This window comes from Hemitrygon akajei, chromosome 7 (assembly GCF_048418815.1).
Source record: "Hemitrygon akajei chromosome 7, sHemAka1.3, whole genome shotgun sequence".
Taxonomy (NCBI): domain Eukaryota; kingdom Metazoa; phylum Chordata; class Chondrichthyes; order Myliobatiformes; family Dasyatidae; genus Hemitrygon; species Hemitrygon akajei.
Window position 1 is genome coordinate 120,504,393 of NC_133130.1, and position 22,551 is coordinate 120,526,943.

The 22,551-nt window shown below is 43.3% G+C and overlaps 1 protein-coding gene across 1 annotated transcript; it reads left to right on the top strand.

The window, feature by feature from the left end:
- The first annotated feature begins 386 nt into the window (after positions 1-386).
- LOC140730872 (uncharacterized) lies at positions 387-5,326 on the top strand. The gene is made up of 2 exons (XM_073051849.1): positions 387-589; positions 1,375-5,326. Exon 2 carries the CDS (start codon positions 1,459-1,461, stop codon positions 2,809-2,811), a length of 1,353 nt encoding a protein of 450 aa, XP_072907950.1. The 5' UTR covers positions 387-589; positions 1,375-1,458; the 3' UTR covers positions 2,812-5,326.
- The last annotated feature ends 17,225 nt before the right edge of the window (positions 5,327-22,551 follow it).

Here is a 22,551-nt window from a genome sequence, read left to right on the forward strand (position 1 = left end):
ATGCCTGTGCTATTTATTCATTTGCTTAGATGCCGCCTGAACTGCCGAGTTCCTCCAGCACTTTGTGTGTTGTTCTATATTTTCAGCATCTGCAGAATATCTGCATTTGTAAGTGGGATGGACTTTGATACTTGACACACGGAAAGTTTGATAGAGTACATTGCTTGTTGTGTTAAAATAGCTGCTGATATTTCTACATAGAATCGCTGACTGCTTTTGAGACGTGTAACTGGTGCTTACAGACACTTTTTTAAAGTACCTTGTCTATCCAAAAACCACCACGCTTCAGCGTTCACCGTCGGGTGACTGACCTAACGATGAAATGCGCATGCGAAAGGGTCAGACCTAAGGCGTGAATACTGCGCATGCGCTCACTGGACAAAAGGATCAGGAGAATCGGCAGCTAGTAGGATTCGGATTTTGGGCGGGGGCTTCATCAGCATCGGTGTTCGCACACTGACTGAGAGATAATTACTGTCGAGCCCTGGACAGACCGTGGTCCCGCATCCGGGAAGAGTCCCAATTCTTACCCTCACTCGGCCCCACGATCTGTGTCGGACCCTGAGAAGCTTTCTGCTGAGGAGCGAAGGTATTGGCGCCGTTTGTGAGGCGCATGCGCATCGCTGGGAAGGCTAGTCGGGTCTCTTATCGTGGGGGTTTCTGGGTAGAGAGACAGCCATGGATGATGCTCCCACCATTTCCCTGCCATTCCGTAAGGTGTGTCTGGAAGTACTGCTGGAGGGAATGGGAGCAGATGGGTTTCCAAGACCCTTTCTGGTCCAGCTATCTAAATCGAAGGATTAGGAACTCTGAATAAAATTATAGTTCCGAGTTAATCTCGGTTGAAGAGTCTACCTTCCAGTCAATGAAAATGTCAGTGGTGCTGCATGAATAATAAACAAAATCCTTCCATCAGCTTTAGTTCTTGAGGAAGTCACCATTGTTCCACCTCCTCTTGTTTTGGACCTTTCTCTCTGGGTACATAATGATATCAAACACTGTTGTCCTGGGCAACATTGATCTGTAACTTTTACATCACAAATATACCACACTACTGCACTCCCCTTCATATGAATTGGCATTGCCATTGGTGATTTTAACCCTGTCAATCACCTGGGGTGGGGGTGTCCGGGTAACTAGAAGGTCTCCAGGATCAGCCAAGTAATACCATGTGCACTTTGTAGTAATGTGGGCATAACTGGAGCCTGAAATGATGCTAATGCAGAGAGACCAACAGCCATGTCACGGACACGGCTCATTCTGATACAGACAGAAAAAACTATGGTCAGTCCGGAAGCCTGATCTGTGCCCAGTTAGATGAGGAGTTGTTCCTCCAACTTCACTGATTAATGTATTTTATAAATCTCTTTACAGGTTAGAAACAACAAATAATTTGTCTCAAAACACCACAAGAGATTCACTCACTCAGCCGACCCACAGTGAGTTCATACTGGGGAGATGCCGTTCACCTGCTTAGACTGTGGAAAGGGATTCACTCGGTCTTATCAACTGAAGGTACATCAACAAATTCACACTGGAGAGAACCCGTTCACCTGCTCAAACTGTGGGAAAGGATTCACTCAGTCATCTGATCTGAACATACATCAGCGAGTTCACTCTAGGGAGAGGCAGTTCACCTGCTCAGACTGTGGGAAGGGATTCACTCAATCATCTCACCTTCTGGCACACCAGTCAGTTCACACTGGAGAGAAGCCATTCACCTGCTCAGACTGTGGGAAAGGATTCACTCGGTCATCCCAACTGAAGGTACATCAGCGAGTTCACACTGGGGAGAGGCCATTCACCTGCTCAGACTGTGGGAAGGGATTCACTCAGTCATGTCATCTGAGGGTACATCAGCGAATTCACACTGGAGAGAGGCCGTTCACCTGCTTAGAATGTGGGAAGGGATTCACTCAATCATCTCACCTACTGGCACATCAGTCAGTTCATAATGGGGAGAAACCATTTACCTGCTTAGACTGTGGAAAGGGATTCACTCAGTTTTCCCACCTACAGACACACCAGTCAGTTAACATTGGGGAGAGGCCATTCACCTGCTCAGATTGTGGGAAGGGATTCACTCAGTTATCCAGCTTACAGACACACCAGTCAGTTCACACTGGAGAGAAACCATTCACCTGCACAGACTGTGGGAAGGGATTCACTCGGTCATCTCAACTGAAGGTACATCAGCGAGTTCACACTGGGGAGAGGCCATTCACCTGCTCAGACTGTGGGAAGGGATTCACTCAGTCATGTCATCTGAAGGTACATCAACGAATTCACACAGGGGAGAGGCCATTCACCTGCTCTGAATGTGGAATGCGATTCACTCTGTCATCCCACCTACAGATACACCAGCGATTTCACACTGGAGAGAGGCCGTATATGTGCTCAGATTGTGGGAAAAGATTCACACAGTCATTTAAACTGAAGGTACACCAGCGAGTTCACACTGGGGAGAGACCGTTCACCTGCTCAGAATGTGGGATGGGATTCACTCAGTCATCCAACCTACAGACACACCAGCGAGTTCACACTGGAGAGAGGCCATTCACCTGCTCAGACTGTGGGAAAGGGTTCACTCTGTCGTCCCAACTGAAGGTACATCAGCGAGTTCACACTGGGGAGAGACCGTTCACCTGCTCTGAATGTGGGAAGAGATTCACTCAGTCATCCAGCCTACAGACACACCAGCGTGTTCACACTGGGGAAAGGCCATTCACCTGCTCTAAATGTGGGAAGGGATTCACTCGATCATCTCACCTTCTGACACACTACCAAGTTCACACTGGGGAAAAGGATTAAATAGGGATTCTCTCGGTCATCTCAACTGAGGGTCCATCAGTGAGCTCACACTGGGAAAAAGGTTTAAATAGGCTGCATGCTGGATTTTTAACCTTCACAGTTGCTGAATTCAGAGGCAAGTTCAAAGCGAGTGTTGGTGTTGAACTCTGCGATCATTGCTGCTGCTTATCATACCCAGTTCTGGTCACTGGGCTTAGGATGTGTTTCTTCTGCTGATGTTCACCATAATAGGACTGTAGTTTAATATTCTGGATCTGTGATTAATAAATCAGTTCTATTAACTCTGCCCCAGTTACTCAGTGAATCTACAATACACACAGTGTACTGTGGGGAGTCAACTTAGCCCAGCTGGTCCCTGTCAAACTTTTGGTTTCACAGAAGTCCTATTAAATCCATCCCTGCTGTTCACCTCTCACTCTCCCTGTGATGACGGATTCCAAACACTCGCCACTCTGGGTGAAGAGATTTTCCTTGAATTTTCTGCATGACTTCCTGCGGTCTGAAGACGACAAGGAGCTGACCACCTTTGTGTCTGTCATGTTCTTCATCCTTCCAACCCCTGGGCTGAGGAAGAATGAAATTACTAGAAACCTTTTTCCTGCTCCTTTCAACATTCTGCTTCTAAAGGGCTGCCTGTCACTCAGCTGGATTGTTACAATACACAACTCTCCTCTAACGTCCGAAAGCAGAGTGGAAAACTATTAATTGGATGTTCAATGGAGCAGAGTCAGAAACTAGAGATGGGATAGCACGGGGAAGAGTTTGGGGCTCGGGACTGTTATGTGGAAAACTTTATGATGAGCAGGGAAACAGCAGGGGCACAGTAACGAATTTCAGAGTAACAACATTTGGAAGCTGATTGACAAGAGAAAAAAATTAGATTGACTTTGGCTGTTAACACAAAATGCCTGTTGATATTGAGTATATTGCTTGTGGGAGCTTGTTGTGTTAAACTGCCCACTGAGTTCTCATAAAATCATTGATTAGATTTGTGCCATTAAGCAGAAGGAAGGCAATGCTTGTAAACACCATGAGCTTCAGAATGTACTGTTACTGCGAAATGAGTGCACAGGTGCAGAGAATCTACTGTATCTAATGGTTTAATTCACAATTGGGAGAGGCCATTCATTTGCTCAGACTGGGAAGGGATTTCACCTAATGGCACACGAGTTAGTTCACACTGAGGGGAAACAACTCACCGGCTTGGACTGTGGGAAGGGATTCACTCAGTCATCCACCCTCTGGCACACTACTGAATTCACACAGGGGAGAGATGGTTCACCTGCTCAGACTGTGGGAAGTGATTCACTCACTCATCCAAACTTGTGACACGCTATCAAGTTCACACTGGGGAAAAGGTTTCAATAGGGTGCATGCAGGATATTTAACCTTCACAGTTCTGCACCCTGGTCACTGGGCTTGGGATGTGTTTTATCTGCTGATGTTCACCTTTAATGGGACTGGACAGATTTCCCTTTAATTTCCTGCATGACTTTCTGCAGACTGAAGAGGCAAGATAACTGAATTTATGTTTAACATGTTCTGCGTCCTGAAATCTCTGGGCCGAGGAAGAGTGACATTGGTAGTTCACTTCCTTATTCCCTGCTCATTTCAACTGTTATGTGTCATTTTCACTGAAGAGCTGTATCTCACACAGGTCAGTTGTCACAGTACACCGCTGTCCTTGAAAGTCTGAAAGTAGAATGGAGAACCATGAATTGGATGTTCAGTGGAACAGAATCAGAAAGCAGAGACAGGTCGGCTCAGGGGAGAGTTTGGGGCTGTGGACAGAGATACGGTAGGAGCAGATGCTGATGAGTGGGATAACAGATCAGGTGCGTGGCAACGAATGGCGGAATAGCAACATTTGGAAGCTGATTGATGAAAAAAGTATTAGGTTGACTTTGATGTTTGACACACAGTCTGTTGACATTGAGCATATTGCCTATGGGAGCTTGCTGTGTTAAATTGTCCACCAAGTTGTCATAAAAAATATTGACTGAGTGATAGAATTTGGCAGAAGGTAGGTAATGCTTCTAGACCCTTTGAATGGCACTGTTCTTGCCAAGAAATCTGTGAGCTTAAGAATTTACTGTCATTGGGAATCAAATGCACAGGTGCCAAAGGTCTGTTGAACCTAATGGTGTAATTTTCATTTTCATTTTCTTTGCAGTTTAACAATTTTTATCTTGTATTTTAAGTTGCCTTTGTGTGCATAGCAGTTTCATGTGCCTCTGGTGGCTGTGCAAAATAGAATTCTAGAAGTTTCTTTATACTTCATTAAGTGAGTAAGGGTTTTCTCATTGGTTGATTTTGATGCAGTATTGGCTAAGTTCTTTCTAATGGATTATTATTGTCTATAGAATTGAATGGATTTGTTCTCATCTTTGGGTATAGAAATAGCTCTTTTATGCTGGGTGCCATCTTTAGTTTCTCTCTCTTCTTGGTTTTAGACCCCTGTCACCATTCTGTTCCTGTTCTATCAACTTTGAATAAAACAAATATGTAGCAACAAGTTTTATGCCTTGTTCCTGACTTCTAAAAGAACCTCGGATTTAAACACCAAAGTCTGTCATTTGGCATGGTCAGCAGAATTTAGAATGCAGAACAATCCAAGACAAAGAGGAAATGTTCAGTGTGCAACAAAATGTGCAAGAACTTTCTTTTATATTGCAAACTGAGAAGAAAAAAATAGGCCTGGCTTTTTCATTGTCGGATGGAAATCAGGATTGAGTACTGCTGCATTGCTATTTTTCAAAACAGATTTGTTAAAAAGAAACACATGCCAGTAGAATCACAAATGAGTTCCTCCAGCATTATGTGTGTGTTGCATGCTGGTAGAGCCACGTGCAAACTGGTAAAGTGCTAATTAAATTTGTACAAGCATTTGAGCACTGATAAAAAGATAATAAATTTGAGCAAGCCGGTGGAGTTTGTGTAAAAATTTAAATATGTGCTAGTGGAGAATGAGGAATAAAAACATAAATTTGGTTTGCAGGACAGCCTTTTGGAATTTCAGTTTCAAACTGTTAAAAGTTTGAGATTGCAGTCAAATGCAATGAAGGGAAGTCATGAATCAAGATGGAATCAAAACAATAACTAAAATCTGAAACCAACTAACAACTCTTCCCTGAATGAAACATTTAATTTTGATAAAAGTTAATGAAAGACTGGATCAAAAATGTTAAGTTTATTAAGAATAAGAAGGCATGTTAAGAAACAGAAAATGGCTGATACTAAAATGGATCAACAAATTTGTAGATGGCATTGGAGATTGGGGACATAGTGGATGGCAAAGAAGGTTATCAAAGCTTACTGCATGATAGAACATAGAAATTTACAGCACATTGCAGGCCCTTCAGTACACAAAGTTGTGTCAACCATGTAACCTACCTGGGGCTACAGTTCCATAATTCCTTGAAACGGGGTCAGACAGGCGATTCTGTGGAGGCAGGAAAGAAACTCAGATGGTAGTTTGCCTCCCAGGTGCCAGGGTCTGGGATGTTCTGGATTGTGTCCAAAATATCCTGAGGGAGAACAGCCAGAGGTCGTGGTCCATATTGGTACCAATGACATAGGTAGGAAAAGGGAAGAGCTCCTGAAAAAAGACTACAGGGAGTTAGGAAGGAAGTTGAGAAGCAGGACCGCAAAGCTAGTAATCTTGGGATTACTGCCCATGCCACGCGACAGTGAAAATAGGAATAGAATGAGGTGGAGGATAAATGCGTGGCTGAGGGATTGGAGCAGGGGGCAGGGATTCAGATTTCTGGATCATTGGGGCCTATTTTGGGGCAGGTCTGACCTGTACAAAAAGGACGGGTTGCACTTGAATCCCAGAGGGACCAATATCCTGGTGGGGAGGTTTGCTAGGGCTACTGGGGAGTGTTGTGAACAAAGTGGATGAGTTTAAAGCGTAGATCAGTACTTGGAGATATGATATGGTGGCCATTACAGAGACTTGGATGGCTCAGGGACAGGAATGGTAACTTCAAGTGCTGGGTTTTAGATGTTTCAGAAAGGACAGGGAGGGAGACAAAAGAGGTGGGGGTGTGGCACTGTTGATCAGAGATCACGCTCAGAAATGGTGGACGCCATGGAGGGATTGTCTACGGAGATTCCGTGGGTGGAGGTTAGGAACAGGAAGTGGTCAATAACTAGGTGTTTTTATAGGCCGCTCAATAGTAACAGGGATATCGAGGAGCAGATAGGGAAACATCTTGGAAAGGTGTATTAATAACAGAGTTGTCGTGATGGGAGATTTTAATTTCCCAAATATCGATTGGCATGTCCCTAGAGTAAGGGGTATAGACGGGGTGGAGTTTGTTAGGTGTGTTCAGGAAGGTTTCTTGGCACAATATGTAGATGAGTCTACAAGAGGAGAGGCTGTACTTGATTTGGTATTGGGAAATTAACCTGGTCAGGTGTCAGATTTCTCAGTGGGAGAGCATTTTGGAGATAGTGATCATAATTCTGTCTCCTTTACAATAACATTAGAGAGAGATAGGAACGGACTAGTTAGAAAGGCGTTTAACTGGAGTAAGGGGAATTATGAGGCTATCAGGCAGGAAATTGGAGGCTTAAATTGGAAACGTTCTCAGGGAATAAGTCCAGAAGGAATGTGGCAAATATTCAGGGGATATTTGTGTGGAGTTCTGTATAGAGTAAATAAAACCCCTATTTTTTTCACCTTTACCTGCTCTCTCTGTTTTATGCTTACATTCCAATGAGACTGGGAAGTTATGGCAGGGTACAACAACCGTGGTGTACAAAGGCTGTAATAAATCTAGTCAAGAAGAAAAGAAAGCTTACAAAAGGTTCAGAGAGCTAGGTAATGTTAGCGATCTAGAAGATTACAAGGAAGGAGTTTAAGAAGGTAATTAGGAGAGCCAGAAGGGGCCATGAGAAGGCCTTGGTGGGCAGGATTAAGGAAAACCCCAAGGCATTCTACAAGTATGTGAAGAGTAAGAGGATAAGATGTGAAAGAATAGGACCAATGAGGTATGACAGTGGGAAAGTGTGTATGGAACCAGAGGAAATAGCTGAGGTACTTCTTGAATCCTTTACTTCAGTATTCACTATGGAAAAGGATCTTGGTAATTGTAGTGATGACTTTCACCAGACTGCAAAGCTTGAGCATGTAGATATTAAGAAAGAGGATGTGCTGGAGCTTTTGGAAAGCATCAAGTTGGATAAGTCGCCGGGACCCGACGAGATGTACCCCAGGCTACTGTGGGAGGCGAGGGAGGAGGTTGCTGAGCCTCTCAAGGCAAATGTTGTTCCTTTATTCAAGAAAGGGAGTAGAGATAGCCCAGGAAATTGTAGACCAGTGAGTCTTACCTCCGTGGTTGGTAAGTTGATGGAGAAGATCCTGAGAGGAAGGATATATGAACATTTGGAGAGGTATAATATGATTAGGAATAGTCAGCATGGCTTTGGGGAGACTTCCAGTGGCTGTAATGGAGTAGGTTGCAGTAGCTACGTGCTCCGAAATTATTCGCTTACTTTGCTGTTTAAACCTATCTCGGCGAGAGCACCATGAGTAGAAAACACTCTAAAACAGAGGTTACTTTAGAGACTTTGACTGAAATGTTTCAACAAATGTCAGAGAGACTCGAAAAATTGGATAAACTGCATGACTTGGAATCCAAGTTTGACTTGTTACAGAACTCCTTTGACCTGGTTAAATCTGAACTGAAAACGCTTAATCGGAAACTTGGAAGTATACAGCAGACAGTGAATGACCATGAAATTCGTATTAAGCTACACGAAGAATCTCTGCCTGTGTTGCAGAAGGATATCGAAGGTTTCAAGAAAATTTCTAAGGAACAACTTAAAAAATACGACGCATTACTGAAGAAACTTACAGTTTTGGAGACCAGGAACTGAAGGTGCAATATGAGAATTCTTGGGCTTCCTGAAAAACTGGAGGGTAATCAACCTATCGATTTTTGTGCTCAAATGCTGAAAGATTTATTCCCTGATATATTATCCGAACTACCAAAATTTGAGTGCGTTCACCGAGTTACCCCGCCCAATTGGGATCCCGCCAAACCTCGCTGTATTATCATTTGCTTTTAGATAAATAGATAGATAGATAGATACTTTATTCATCCCCATGGGGAAATTCAACTTTTTTCCAATGTCCCATACACTTGTTGTAGCAAAACTAATTACATACAATACTTAACTCAGTAAAAAAAAAAAAAATGATATGCATCTAAATCACTATCTCAAAAAGCATTAATAATAGCTTTTAAAAAGTTCTTAAGTCCTGGCGGTAGAATTGTAAAGCCTAATGGCATTGGGGAGTATTGACCTCTTCATCCTGTCTGAGGAGCATTGTATCGATAGTAACCTGTCGCTGAAACTGCTTCTCTGTCTCTGGATGGTGCTATGTAGAGGATGTTCAGAGTTATCCATAATTGACCGTAGCCTACTCAGCGCCCTTCGCTCAGCTACCAATGTTAAACTCTCCAGTACTTTGCCCACGACAGAGCCCGCCTTCCTTACCAGCTTATTAAGACGTGAGGCGTCCCTCTTCTTAATGCTTCCTCCCCAACACGCCACCACAAAGAAGAGGGCGCTCTCCACAACTGACCTATAGAACATCTTCAGCATCTCACTACAGACATTGAATGACGCCAACCTTCTAAGGAAGTACAGTCGACTCTGTGCCTTCCTGCACAAGGCATCTGTGTTGGCAGTCCAGTCTAGCTTCTCGTCTAACTGTACTCCCAGATACTTGTAGGTCTTAACCTGCTCCACACATTCTCCATTAATGATCACTGGCTCCATATGAGGCCTAGATGACTATCAGATATGACTATCAGATTAAAGAACAGATCCTTCGTGAATCAAGGAAGAAACGCATATTACAATTTCGTGATCAACAGTTTCGGATCGTTCAAGATTATCCACCGGAAGTTCTAAGAGCTAGACAGGCTTTTAAAGAGGTCATGTCTGATCTTTTTAAGCTTGGCTGTCGCCTTTCTCTCGAGATCCGTGTAAACTCAAGGTTACTACTTCTGATAATAAGGTTTCTTGGTTTACAAAGCCTGAAGAAGCTAAGAAATTTTTACATAGTCTCCATGCTTAAATTCAACCTTGAGTATTTCTCTTTATGCTAAATGTTGTAGCGATGTACAACATACAGAGCTAGAGATGACACGCAGTCGGTAAGTCGTTTGGAGACTAGTTTATTCAAACTTCCTGGCGCTGGCATTTAATCCCCAGCGCCCGCCCTCTCCGGGCGGAAATGACGTCAGAGGTGCTTTACCAAAGTCTGGCCCCGCGCGCTGGCTATTTGTGAGCCGGTTCGCCTGCACAGAAAGTGGGTCGCCATATAACCCCCCCCCCCCCCCCCAGAACCGGCGATACACCCCCCCAATGTCCACAGTCTGGATCAGCCTCTGTTTGGGAGGTCTGCCTCTGCGCCGCGGTGCCTGAACCTCGACCGGCTGCGCCAAGTCCACATAGGCTGGTTTGAGTCGGTCCACCGTGAAAACCTCCTCTTTCCCCCCAATGTCCAGAACGTACGTGGACCCGTTGTTTCTGATCACCTTGAACGGCCGCTGTAGCGGTGCGCAGTGTCCGACCCTTCATACAAACACAAACTTACAGTCCTGCAGCTCTTTGGGTATATGGGTCGGGGTCCGTCCGTGCTGTGAAGTCGGCACGGGGGCCAGGTTGCCGAGCCTTTCCCGTAGCCTGTCCAGGACTGCTGCGGGTTTTTCCTCTTGCCCCCTTGGGGCTGGTATGAACTCTCCTGGGACAGCCAGGGGTGTGCCGTACATCAACTCGGCCGACGAGGCGTGCAGATCCTCTTTGGGCGCTGTACGAATTCCAAGCAGGACCCAAGGAAGCTCGTCCACCCAGTTAGGTCCTCTCAGGCAGGCCATGAGAGCCGACTTCAAGTGACGGTGGAAGCGTTCCACTAGTCTGTTCGACTGTGGGTGGTAGGCAGTAGTGTGGTGTAGCTGCGTTCCCAACAGGTTGGCCACAGTCGACCACAGGCTGGAGGTGAACTGGGCGCCTCTGTCGGAGGTAATGTGGGCTGGTACCCCGAAGCGTGCTACCCAGGTTGCGATCAGTGCTCGGGCGCAGGAATTGGCAGATGTGTCGGTGAGCGGGACCGCCTCTGGCCACCTCGTGAACCGGTCTACCATAGTTAGGAGGTACCGCGCTCCTCGGGACACTGGTAGGGGGCCCACGATATCCACATGAATGTGGTCGAACCTCCGGTGGGTGGTTCGAACTGCTGCGGCGGGGCTTTAGTGTGCCGCTGCACCTTGGTTGTTTGGCACTGTGTGCACGTTCTGGCCCATTCACTGAACTGCTTGCAAAGTCTGTGCCACTCGAACTTGCTGGAGACCAGCCGGACGGTTGTCCTGATAGATGGGTGCGCCAAACCGTGTATGGAGTCGAAAACTCGCCGCCTCCAGGCTGCCATGGGGCGAGGTTGGCCGGTAGCCACGTCGCACAAGAGGGTCCAATCACCTGGGCCTACGAGAAAGTCCTGCAGCTGCAAACCCCAGACTGCGGTCCTGTAGCTGGGCATCTCGTCGTCTGCCTGCTGCGCCTCCGCCAGTGCTGCATAGTCCACCCCCAAGGGACAGGGCCTGGACAGCTGGTCTGGAGAGTGCGTCCGCCACGACGTTGTCCTTTCCTGAGACATGCTGGATGTCCGTCGTGAACTCTGATATGTAGGACAGATGTCACTGCTGGCGAGCCGACCAGGGATCGGACACCTTCGTGAACGCGATGGTCAACGGTTTGTGGTCCGTGAACGCGGTGAACCGCCTGCCTTCTAAGAAGTACCTGAAATGCCGGATTGCCAGATACAGTGCCAACAGCTCCCGGTCAAAAGCACTGTACTTGAGTTTGGGTGGTCGTAGGTGCTTGTTGAAGAACGCCAGGGGTTGCCAGCGCCCCTCGATGAGCTGCTCCAGCACCCCACCGACTGCTGTGTAGGATGCGTCCACCGTGAGGGCGGTCAGAACATCCGTTCTGGGGTGCACCAGCATCGCGGCATCTGCCAAAGCTTCCTTGGCTTTAACGAAAGCGGCCGCAGCCTCCTTGTCCCTAGTAATGTCCTTGCCTTTACCCGACATCAGGGTGTACAAAGGGCGCATGATACGGGCTGCTGAGGGGAGGAAACGGTGGTAGAAGTTCACCATACCAACGAACTCCTGCAGGCCTTTGACCGTGTTGGGCCGGGCAAAGTGGCGGATCGCGTCTACCTTGGCGGGCAGAGGTGTTACCCCGTCTTTGGTAATCCTGTGGCCCAGGAAGTCGATGGGATCGAGACCGAACTGGCATTTGGCCGAGTTGATCGTGAAGCCGAAATCACTCAGGCGGGAGTAGAGCTGGCGGAGGTGTGACAGATGCTCCTGACAACTGCTGGCTATAAAGATGTCGTCCAAATAGATGAACGCAAAGTCCAGGTCGCATCCCACCTTGTCCATTAGCCGCTGGAACGTCTGTGCGGCATTCTTCGGGCCGAACGGCATTTGGAGGAACTCGAACGGGGTGATGAGTGCTAATTTGGGGATGTCTTCAGCATGCACCGCGATTTGATGGTATCCCCGGACGAGGTCTACTTTGGAAAAGATTCTTGCCCTGTGTAGGTTTGCTGCAAAGTCCTGTATGTGCGGCACGGGGTAGCGGTCTGGAGTGGTAGCCTCGTTCAGTCTGCAGTAGTCGCCGCATGGTCTCCAACCCCCGGCTGCTTTGGGCACCATGTGCAGGGGGGAGGCCCATGGGCTGTCGGACCTCCGTACGATCCCCAATTCCTCCATCCTCTTGAACTCCTTCGCCAGGCAGAGCTTTTCCAAGGGGAGCCTTTGTGCATGGGCATGGAGGGGTGGTCCCTGGGTCGGAATGTGGTGCTATACCCCGTGTCTGGGCATGACTGCCGTGAACTGCGGTGCCAGAATCGATGGAAAGTCCGCCAGGATTCTGGTGAATTCGTTGTCGGACAGCGTGATGGCCTCCTGGTCAAGGGCGCTCACCACGTGGTAGTAACGCGTGGAATCAGAGGATATCTGCCGAATCTGGAACTGGGCTTCTGCTTGGCTAAACCACACGCGTGGTCGCAGCGTCCAGAAAGTCGGCAGTTTTAGCGAAACTGTGTGAACAGATGAAGAGTCGGTCATCTTTGGTCCAAATCCCGTTTGGACCGTCGGGGTCACCAATGTAGCGATGCGCTGAAATAACGACACGTCGTTTGGAGACTAGTTTATTCAAACTTCGCGGCGCTGGCATTTAATCTCTAGCGCCCGCCCTCTCTGGGCGGAAATGACGTCAGAGGTGCATTACCAAAGTCTGGCCCCGCGCGCTGGCTATTTGTGAGCCGGTTTGCCTGCGCAGAAAGTGGGTCGCCACAAAGTAGTCTTAGAGATGGTATATATAATTATTTGGATAGACAGGGTCTGATTAGGAACAGTCAACATGGATTTGTGTGTGGAAGGTCACGTTTGACAAATCTTATTGAACTTTTTGAAGAGGTTACTTGGAAAGTTGATGAGGGTAAAGCAGTGGATGGTGTCTATATGGACTTCAGTAAAGCCGTTGACAAGGTTCCACATGGAAGGTTAGTTAGGAATGTTTAATTGTTAGGTATTAATATTGATGTAGTAAAATAGATTCAACAGTGGCTGGATGGGAGATGCCAGAGAGTAGTGGTAGATAACTGTTTGTCAGGTTGCAGGCCGGTGACTAGTGGTGTGCCTCAGGGATCTGTACTAGGTCTAATGTTGTTTGTCATATACATTAATGATCTGGATGATGGGTTAGTAAATTGGATTAGTAAGTATGCAGATGATACTAAGGTAGGTGGCGTTGTTGATAATGAAGCAGGTTTTCAAAGCTTGTGGAGATACTTAGGCCAGTTAGAAGAGTGGGCTGAATGATGGCAGATGGAATTTAATGCTGATAAGTGTGAGATGCTACATTTTGGTAGGACTAATCAAAATAGGACATACATGGTAAATGGTAGGGCATTGAAGAATGCAGTAGAACTGAGTGATCTAGGAATAATGGTGCATAGTTCCCTGAAGGTGGAATCTCATGTGGATAGGATGGTGAAGAAAGCTTTTGGTATGCCGGCCTTTATAAATCAGAGCATTGAGTATAGGAGGTGGGACGTAATGTTAAAATTGTACAAGGCATTGGTAAGGTCAAATTTGGAGTATTGTGTACAGTTCTGGTCACCGAATTATAGGAAGATTTACTAGAATGTTACCTGGGTTTCAGCACCTAAGTTACAGAGAAAGGTTGAACAAGTTAGGTCTTTATTCTTTGGAGCATAGAAGGTTGAGGGGGGACTTGATAGAGGTATTTAAAATTATGAGGGGGATAGATAGAGTTGATGTTTATAGGCTTTTTCCATTGAGAGTAGGGGAGATTCAAACAAGAGGACATGAATTGAGAGGGGGCAAAAGTTTAGGGGTAACACGAGGGGGAACTTGTTTACTCAGAGAGTGTTAGCTGTGTGGAACGAGCTTCCAGTAGAAGTGGTAGGGACAGGTTCGGTATTGTCATTTAAAGTAAAATTGGATAGGTATATGGACAGGAAAGGAATGGAGTGTTATGGGCTAAATGCAGGTTGGTGGGACTAGGTGAGTAGCTGTTCGGCACGGACTAGAAGGGCCGAGATGACCTGTTTCTGTGCTGTAATTGTTATATGGTTATATGGTTAAATTGTTATAAATCAGAATCAGAATTAGGTTTAATATCACCAGTGTATGTTGTGAAATTTCTTGACTTTATAGCAGCAGTACAATGCTATACAGAATATTAAAAATGAGAATTACAGTAAGTTTATATATTAAATAGTTAAATAAGCAGTGCAATAATGGAAATAAGAAAGTAGTGAGTTCAATGTCTATTCAGAAATCGGATGGCAGAGGGGAAAAAGCTGTTCCTGAGTCATTGAGTGTGTGTCTTCAGGTCCTGCCCCTTTTCCCTGATGATAGCAATGAGAACAAGGCATGAACTGGGTAAAGGGGGTCCTGAATGATGGATGCTCCCTTTTTTAAGGCTTTGCTTCTTGACGGTGTCCTGGTTACTAGGGAGGCTAGTGCCCATGATGGCACTGACTAAGTTTACAACTCTGCAGCTTACTTCGATCAATATTGTGACTGAAATTGTCACTAGTATGCAGGCAAGTTGTAAAATCTGGGTAGTCGGTGGGAATATAGGGGGAAAGGTTGCAGTGAAAATTAGCCTGGAAATGGAATTGCTCTGTGAATGAGCATGATCTTAACGGAATTGGAGCAAACACAAGGAAATCTGCAGATGCTGGAAATTCAAACAACACACACAAAATGCTGGTGGAACACAGCAGGCCAGGCAGCATCTATAGGAAGAAGCACTGTCGATGTTTTGGGCTGAGACCCTTCGTCAGGACTAACTGAAAGGAGAGATACTAAGAAATCTGAAAGTAGTGGGGGGGAGGGGGAAATGCGAAATGATAGGAGAAGACCGGAGGGGGTGGAATGAAGCTAAGAGTTGGAAAGGTGATTGGCAAAAGTGATACAGAGCTGGAGAAGGGAAAGGATCATGGGACGGGAGGCCTCGGGAGAAAGAAAGGGGGGGGGGGAGCACCAGAGGGAGATGGAGAACAGGCAGGGTGATGGGCAGAGAGAGAGGAAAAAAAAACAACTAAATATGTCAAGGATGGGGTAAGAAGGGGAGGAAGGGCATTAACGGAAGTTAGAGAAGTCAATGTTCATGCCATCAGGTTGGAGGCTACCCAGCCGGTATATAAGGTGTTGTTCCTCCAACCTGAGTGTGGATTCATCTTGACAGTAGAGGAGGCCATGGATAGACATATCAGAATGGGAATGGGACGTGGAATTAAAATGTGTGGCCACTGGGAGATCCTGCTTTCTCTGGCAGACTGAGCGTAGGTGTTCAGCCAAACGGTCTGCCAGTCTGCGTCGGGTCTCACCAATGTATAAAAGGCCACACTGGGAGCACCGGACGCAGTATACCACACCAGCCGACTCACAGGTGAAGTGTCGCCTCACCTGGAATGACTGTCTGGGGCCCTGAATAGTGGTGAGGGAGGAAGTGTAAGGGCAGGTGTAGCACTTGTTCCGCTTACAAGGATAAGTGCCAGGAGGGAGATTGGTGGGTAGGGATGGGGGGGACGAGTGGACAAGGGAGTTGCGTAGGGAGTGATCCCTGCAGAAAGCAGAAAGAGGGGGTGAGGGAAAGATGTGCTTGGTAGTGGGATAATGGAATTGGAATTTGTTTAATCCTGTCACATTTAACAGATGCAGTGGAAGCATATAACCATATAACAATTACAGGACAGAAACAGGCGATCTCGGCCCTTCTATTCCATGCCGAATGCTTACTCTCACCTAGTCTCACCGACCTGCACTCAGCCCATAACCCTCCATTCCTTTCCTGTCCATATACCTATCCAGTTTTACCTTAAATAACAATACCGAACCTGCCTCTGCCACTTCTATTGGAAGCTCGTTCCACACAGCTACCATTCTCTGAGTAAACAAGTTCCCCCTCATGTTACCCCTAAACTTTTGCCCCCTAACTCTCAACTCATGTCCTCTTGTTTGAATTTCCCCTACTCTCAATGGAAAAAGCCTATCCCCCTCATAATTTTAAATACCTCTATCAAGTCCCCCCTCAACCTTCTACGCTCCAAAGAATAAAGACCTAACTTGTTCAACCTTTCTCTGTAACTTAGGTGCTGAAACCCAGGTAACATTCTCTGTACTGTCTCTATTTTGTTGACATCTTTCCTATAATTCGGTGACCAGAACTGTACACAATACTCCAAATTTGGCCTTACCAATGCCTTGTACAATTTTTAAAATATTTTTTATTCAATTTTTAGATAATTACATAGAATGAATAGTATAATAGAATAATAGAGTATATCAGCTCTCCCCCTCCCCTTAACCCTTCCCCCTTAACATCCCCATCTGAAAAAAAAAGTGAAAAAGAAAGAAGAAAGAAAGAAAGATTGCCTGTATATCGGAAGATCCCCATATGCTCCATGGAATTCAAAATAACTTATATATATATATTTATTTCTTTCCCCAATTGGCTAATAACTTTATCTTCAAAGGGCCTATATATTTAATCCTATCTTTTGTAAATAAGGATGCCAAATTTTCAGAAATATATTCATTTCTTAAATTATAAGTAATTTTTTCAAGTGGAATGTAGCTAAAAATTTCATTATTCCAACGGTCCATAGATAAGTATGAATCTGATTTCCAAGTAACTGCAATAGCCTTTTTGGCTACTGCCAATGCAATTTTTATAAATTTTTTCTGATATTTGTTCAATTTAAGTTTCGGTTTTATCCCTTCAATATCACCTAGTAAAAATAATATTGAGTTATGTGGAGGTTGTATTCCAATGATTTGTTCCAATAAAGCTCTTAAATTTATCTGAAAAGGTTGAATTTTAAAACAAGGCTAAGTAGAATGTAACAAAGTACCAATTTCTTGATTACATCGAAAACATTGATCAGATAAATTTGGGTTTAATCTTTTTTTGTGGTGTAATATATAATTGATGTAAAAAATTGTATTGTACTAATCTAAGTCGGACATTTATTGTATTTGTCATACTGTCAAGGCATAGTCTTGACCAACTTATTTCATCAATTTTAATATTCAAATCAGTTTCCCATTTTTGTCTTGACTTATGAATTCCTTGTTTAATTGTCTGTTTTTGAATCAAATTGTACATACAAGAAGTAATTTTTAAAATTGTTCCTTTTTGAATTAAAATTTCTATTTCATTAGGCTTCGGAATTAACATTGTTTGACCCAGTGTATCTCTTAAGTATGCCCTTAATTGGAAATGACAGAAAAGAGTGTTATTTGATATTTATTCTTTAGTTGATCAAACGACATCAATTTACCTCCTTCAAAACAGTCACCTATATATCTAATCCCGTTTTGAAACCAGTTATATAAAAGTTGGTTATCCATTGTAAAAGGAATGAGTCTATTTTGAATTAGGGGTCTCTTTGCTAATAAAGATTTCTTTATCTCATCATCAACATTTATCTTATTCCATAAATCAATCAAATGTTTTAATATAAGAGATTCTTTTTTTCCCCGTATCCATCTGGATTCCCATTTATATATAAAATCTTCTGGTATATTTTCTCTTATCTTAACTAACTCAATTCTAATCCATGCCGGTTTATCTTCATCAAAAAAAGATGCAATAAATCTAAGTTGATTTGCTTTATAATAATTCTTAAAATTTGGAGTTGTAACCTTCCTAGGTCAAATTTACATGTCAATTTTTCCAACAATATTCTTGACATCTTACCTTTCCAAAGAAACTTCCTCACACATTTATTCACCTCTTGAAAAAACTTATGTGGTAATTGTATTGGTAATGTTTGAAATAAATACTGTAATCTAAGAAATATATACATTTTTTACAGCATTAACTCTTACTACTAATGTTATTGGTAACATCCATTTATCAAGATCTTCTTGAATTTTTTTCAATAATGGCAAATAATTTAATTTATATAAATTCTTTATGTCATTATCAACTCTTATACTTAAATATTTTATACCATTTATCGGCCATCTAAATTGAGTTACTAATCGACATTGACTATAATCTCCTATAGTAAGGGGTAAATTTTCACTTTTATCCCAGTTTACTTTATACCCTGATATTTTCTCATATTCTTCCAATCTAAAAGATAATTTATGCAACAAATGCAATGGGTTTGTTAAATAAATCAGAACATCATCAGCAAATAGATTTATCTTATATTCCTCCTGGTTAACTCTAAAGCCCGTAATATCTGAATCAGTTCTAATTAATTCAGCTAATGGTTCTATCGCCAATACAAATAGGGTAGGTGATAATATACAGCCTTGTCTAGTTGACCTTGTTAACTGGAATGATGTTGAAATTTGGCCATTTGTCACTATTTTAGCTTTGGGATTAGTATTTTTAATCCAGTTTATAAAAGATTTTCCTAACCCATATTTTTCCAATACCTTAAATATTCCATTCCATTTCCATTCCAATCCCATTCCAATCTATCTATTGCTTTTTCTGCGTCCAAAGCAACTGCCACGCTCATTTCCTCCCTCTTTTGTGCCAAATGAATTATGCTAAGTAACCAAGTTAGATTGTCTGCTGATTGTCTATTTTTAATAAAGCCTGTTTGATCCATATGTATTAATTTTGGTAAATATTTAGATAATCTATTAGATAAAATGTTTGCTATTATTTTATAATCTGTATTCAACAAAGAGATAGGCCTATATGATGTTGGCTTTAAAGGATCTTTATCTTTTTTTGGCAATACTGTTAAAATCGCTGTCGAAAAAGATTCTGTTGTTTCCACTTGATATAGCTCCATAAAGGGAGGGATTAATAAATCTTTAAATTTTTTTATAAAATTCAGGCGGAAAGCCATCTTCTCCTGGAGATTTATTACTCTGAAGCGATTCTAAAGCTTCTTCAACCTCTTTTAATGTAAAAGGCATACCTAATCCTTTCTGTTCTTCCGAATTCAATTTTGGAAGAGTTATTTGTGATAAAAATCTTTCTATCTCAACAACCTCATTTTGTAATTCCGATTGATATAATTTGGAATAAATTTTTTTAAAGTTTTCATTAATTTCTAAAGGTTTATAAGTAATTTTATTTGCACTTGTTCTAATTGCATTTATTGTTTTGGAAGCCTGCTCTGTTTTCAACTGTCAAGCAAGAATCTTATGTGATCTTTCACCTAATTCATAATATCTCTGTTTAGTTCTCATAATTGCTTTTTCTGTTTGGTATGTCTGGAGCGTATTATATTGTAGCTTCTTATTGTAGTTGTCTTCATTTTTCTTCTGTCATATATCTTTGAGATTTTGTATTTCTTTTTCTAATTGATCTATTTCTACCATATATTCCTTCTTAATTTTAGAAGTATAACTTATTATCTGGCCCCTCAAATATGCTTTCATCGCTTCCCATAACATGAATTTATCTTCAACTGAATGTGAGTTTGTACCCAAAAAAAATTGAATCTGTTTTTCCATAAAGTCACAAAAATCTTTACGTTTTAATAATATTGAATTAAATCTCCATCTATAAATCAGTTTCTCTTTATCCATCATTATCATTCTCATTATCAAAGGGGAATGATCTGACAGTATTCTCACTTTATATTCCACACTTTTCACTCTATCCTGAATATTCATTGATAATAAGAAAAAATCAATCATTGTACAATTTTAACATTACATCCCAACTCCAATACTCAATGCTCTGATTTATAAAGGCCAGCATACCAGAAGCTTTCTTCACCACCCTATCCACATGAGATTCCACCTTCAGGGAATTATTCCTAGATCATTCTGTTCTACTACATTCTTCAATGCCCTACCATTTACCATGTATGTCCTATTTGTATTATTCCTACCAAAATGTATCACCTCACACTTATCAGCATTAAACTCCATCTGCCATCGTTCAGCCCACTCTTCTAACTGGCCTAAATCTCTCTCTGCAAGCTTTGAAAACCTGCTTCATTATCCACAATGCCACCTACCTTAGTATCATCTGCATACTTACTAATCCAATTTACCACCCCATCATCCAGACCATTAATGTATATGACAAACAACATTAGACCCAGTACAGATCCCTGAGGCACACTACTAGTCACCGGCCTCCAACCTGACAAACAGTTATCCACCACTACTCTCTGGCATCTCCCATCCAGCCACTGTTGAATCCATTTTACTACTTCAATATTAATACCTAAAGATTGAACCTTCCTAACTAACCTCCTGTGCGGAACCTTGTCAAAGGCCTTACTGAAGTCCATATAGACAACATCCACTGCTTTACCCTTGTCAACTTTCCTTGTAACCTCTTCAAAAAATTCAATGAGATTTGTCAAACATGACCTTCCACGCACAAATCCATGTTGACTGTTCCTAATTAGACCCTGTCTATCCAGATAATTTTATATACCATCTCTAAGAATACTTTCCATTAATTTACCCACCACTGATGTCAAACTGACAGGCCTATAATTGCTATGTTTACTCTTAGAACCTGTATTAAACAGTGGAACAACATGAGCAATATGCTAATCATCCAGCATCATCCCTGTTTCTAATGACATTTGAAATATTTCTGTCAGAGCCCCTGCTATTTCTATACTAACTTCCCTCAAGGTCCTAGGCAATATCTTGTCAGGACCCGGAGACTTATCCATTTTTATATTCCTGAAAAGCGCCAGTACTTCCTCCTCATTAATCATCATAGTTTCCATAATTTCCCGACTTGTTTCCCTTACCTTACACAATTCAATATCCTTCTCCTTAGTGAATACCGAAGAAAAGAAATTGTTCAAAATCTCCCCCATCTCTTTCGGCTCCACACACAGCTGTCCACTCTGATTCTCTAAGGGACCAATTTTATGCCTCACTATCCTTTTGCTATTAATATAACTGTAGAAACCCTTTGGATTTATTTTCACCTTACTTGCCAAAGCAACCTCGTATCTTCTTTTAGCTTTTCTAATTTCTTTCTTAAGATTCTTATTATTATTTATATTCCTCGAGCACCTCATTTACTCCATGCTGCCTATATTTATTGTAGATTTCTCTCTTTTTCCAAACCAAGTTTCCAATATCCCTTGAAAGCCATTGCTCTCTCAAACTTTTAACCTTTCCTTTCAACCTAACAGGAACATAAAGATTCTGTACCCTCAAAATTTCACCTTTAAATGACCTTCATTTCTCTATTACATCCTTCCCATAAAACAAATTGTCCCAATCCATTCCTTTTGCATCTCCTCAAAGTTAGCCTTTCTCCAATCAAAAATCTCAACCCTGGGTCCAGTCCTGTCCTTCTCCATAATTATATTGAAACTAATGGCATTGTGATCACTGGACCCGAAGTGCTCCCCAACACATACCTCTGTCACCTGACCTATTTCATTCCTTAACAGAAGATCCAACACTGCCCCTTCTCTAGTTGGTACCTCTATGTATTGCTGTAAAAAACTATCCTGCACACATTTTACAAACTTCAAACCATCCATCCCTTTTACAGTATGGGCTTACCAGCTGTAAAATCTCCCACAATCAGAACCCTGTGCTTACTACTGTTATGACCCCAGCCCCCTCCTTTGTGAGATTCGCAAGAGCCCTAGTCAAGGGGGGGTCAAATGACCCAAGAGAGAGAGGGAGACGTGCTGAAGACCACGTTCCCCACGGAAGCAGAATAAAGCGACTCTTTGACTATTGTCTCATGAAAACCACGTGTAAAGCCCTCGGGCAAAGTGGGCTGGTCGCTCAACAAGACAAAAGCCTCGGACATAGCCATTGTCTTGGGAGACACCTTTGTGGGATAAGGAATTGGCCTACGTGCAAAATCTCAGGGCAATGTGAGATGGGTGATGGGGGAAGGATTGCCTCGCCCCCCCTACCCTGATGGACATCTACAACCCTGCCAGTCCAGATAAAAGGTGGGCTGCCGAGGCGGGGCGCCAGACGCACCCAGGAGAGACACAAGGAAGACACGATAGTGGTTCCCGTCGGAGCGGGACGCCATTCTGAAGGAAGCCACGTGCGTTAGACTCCGGATCGGGAGTCTGTGGATGGAATCACGGACAATCGCTTTTAACTAACAACCGGGAAGCCTGCTCTTCTGATTCCACGGCGGTGCTCCGTAGGGACCCGGGCAGGTGAAGCTGTTTAATGACAT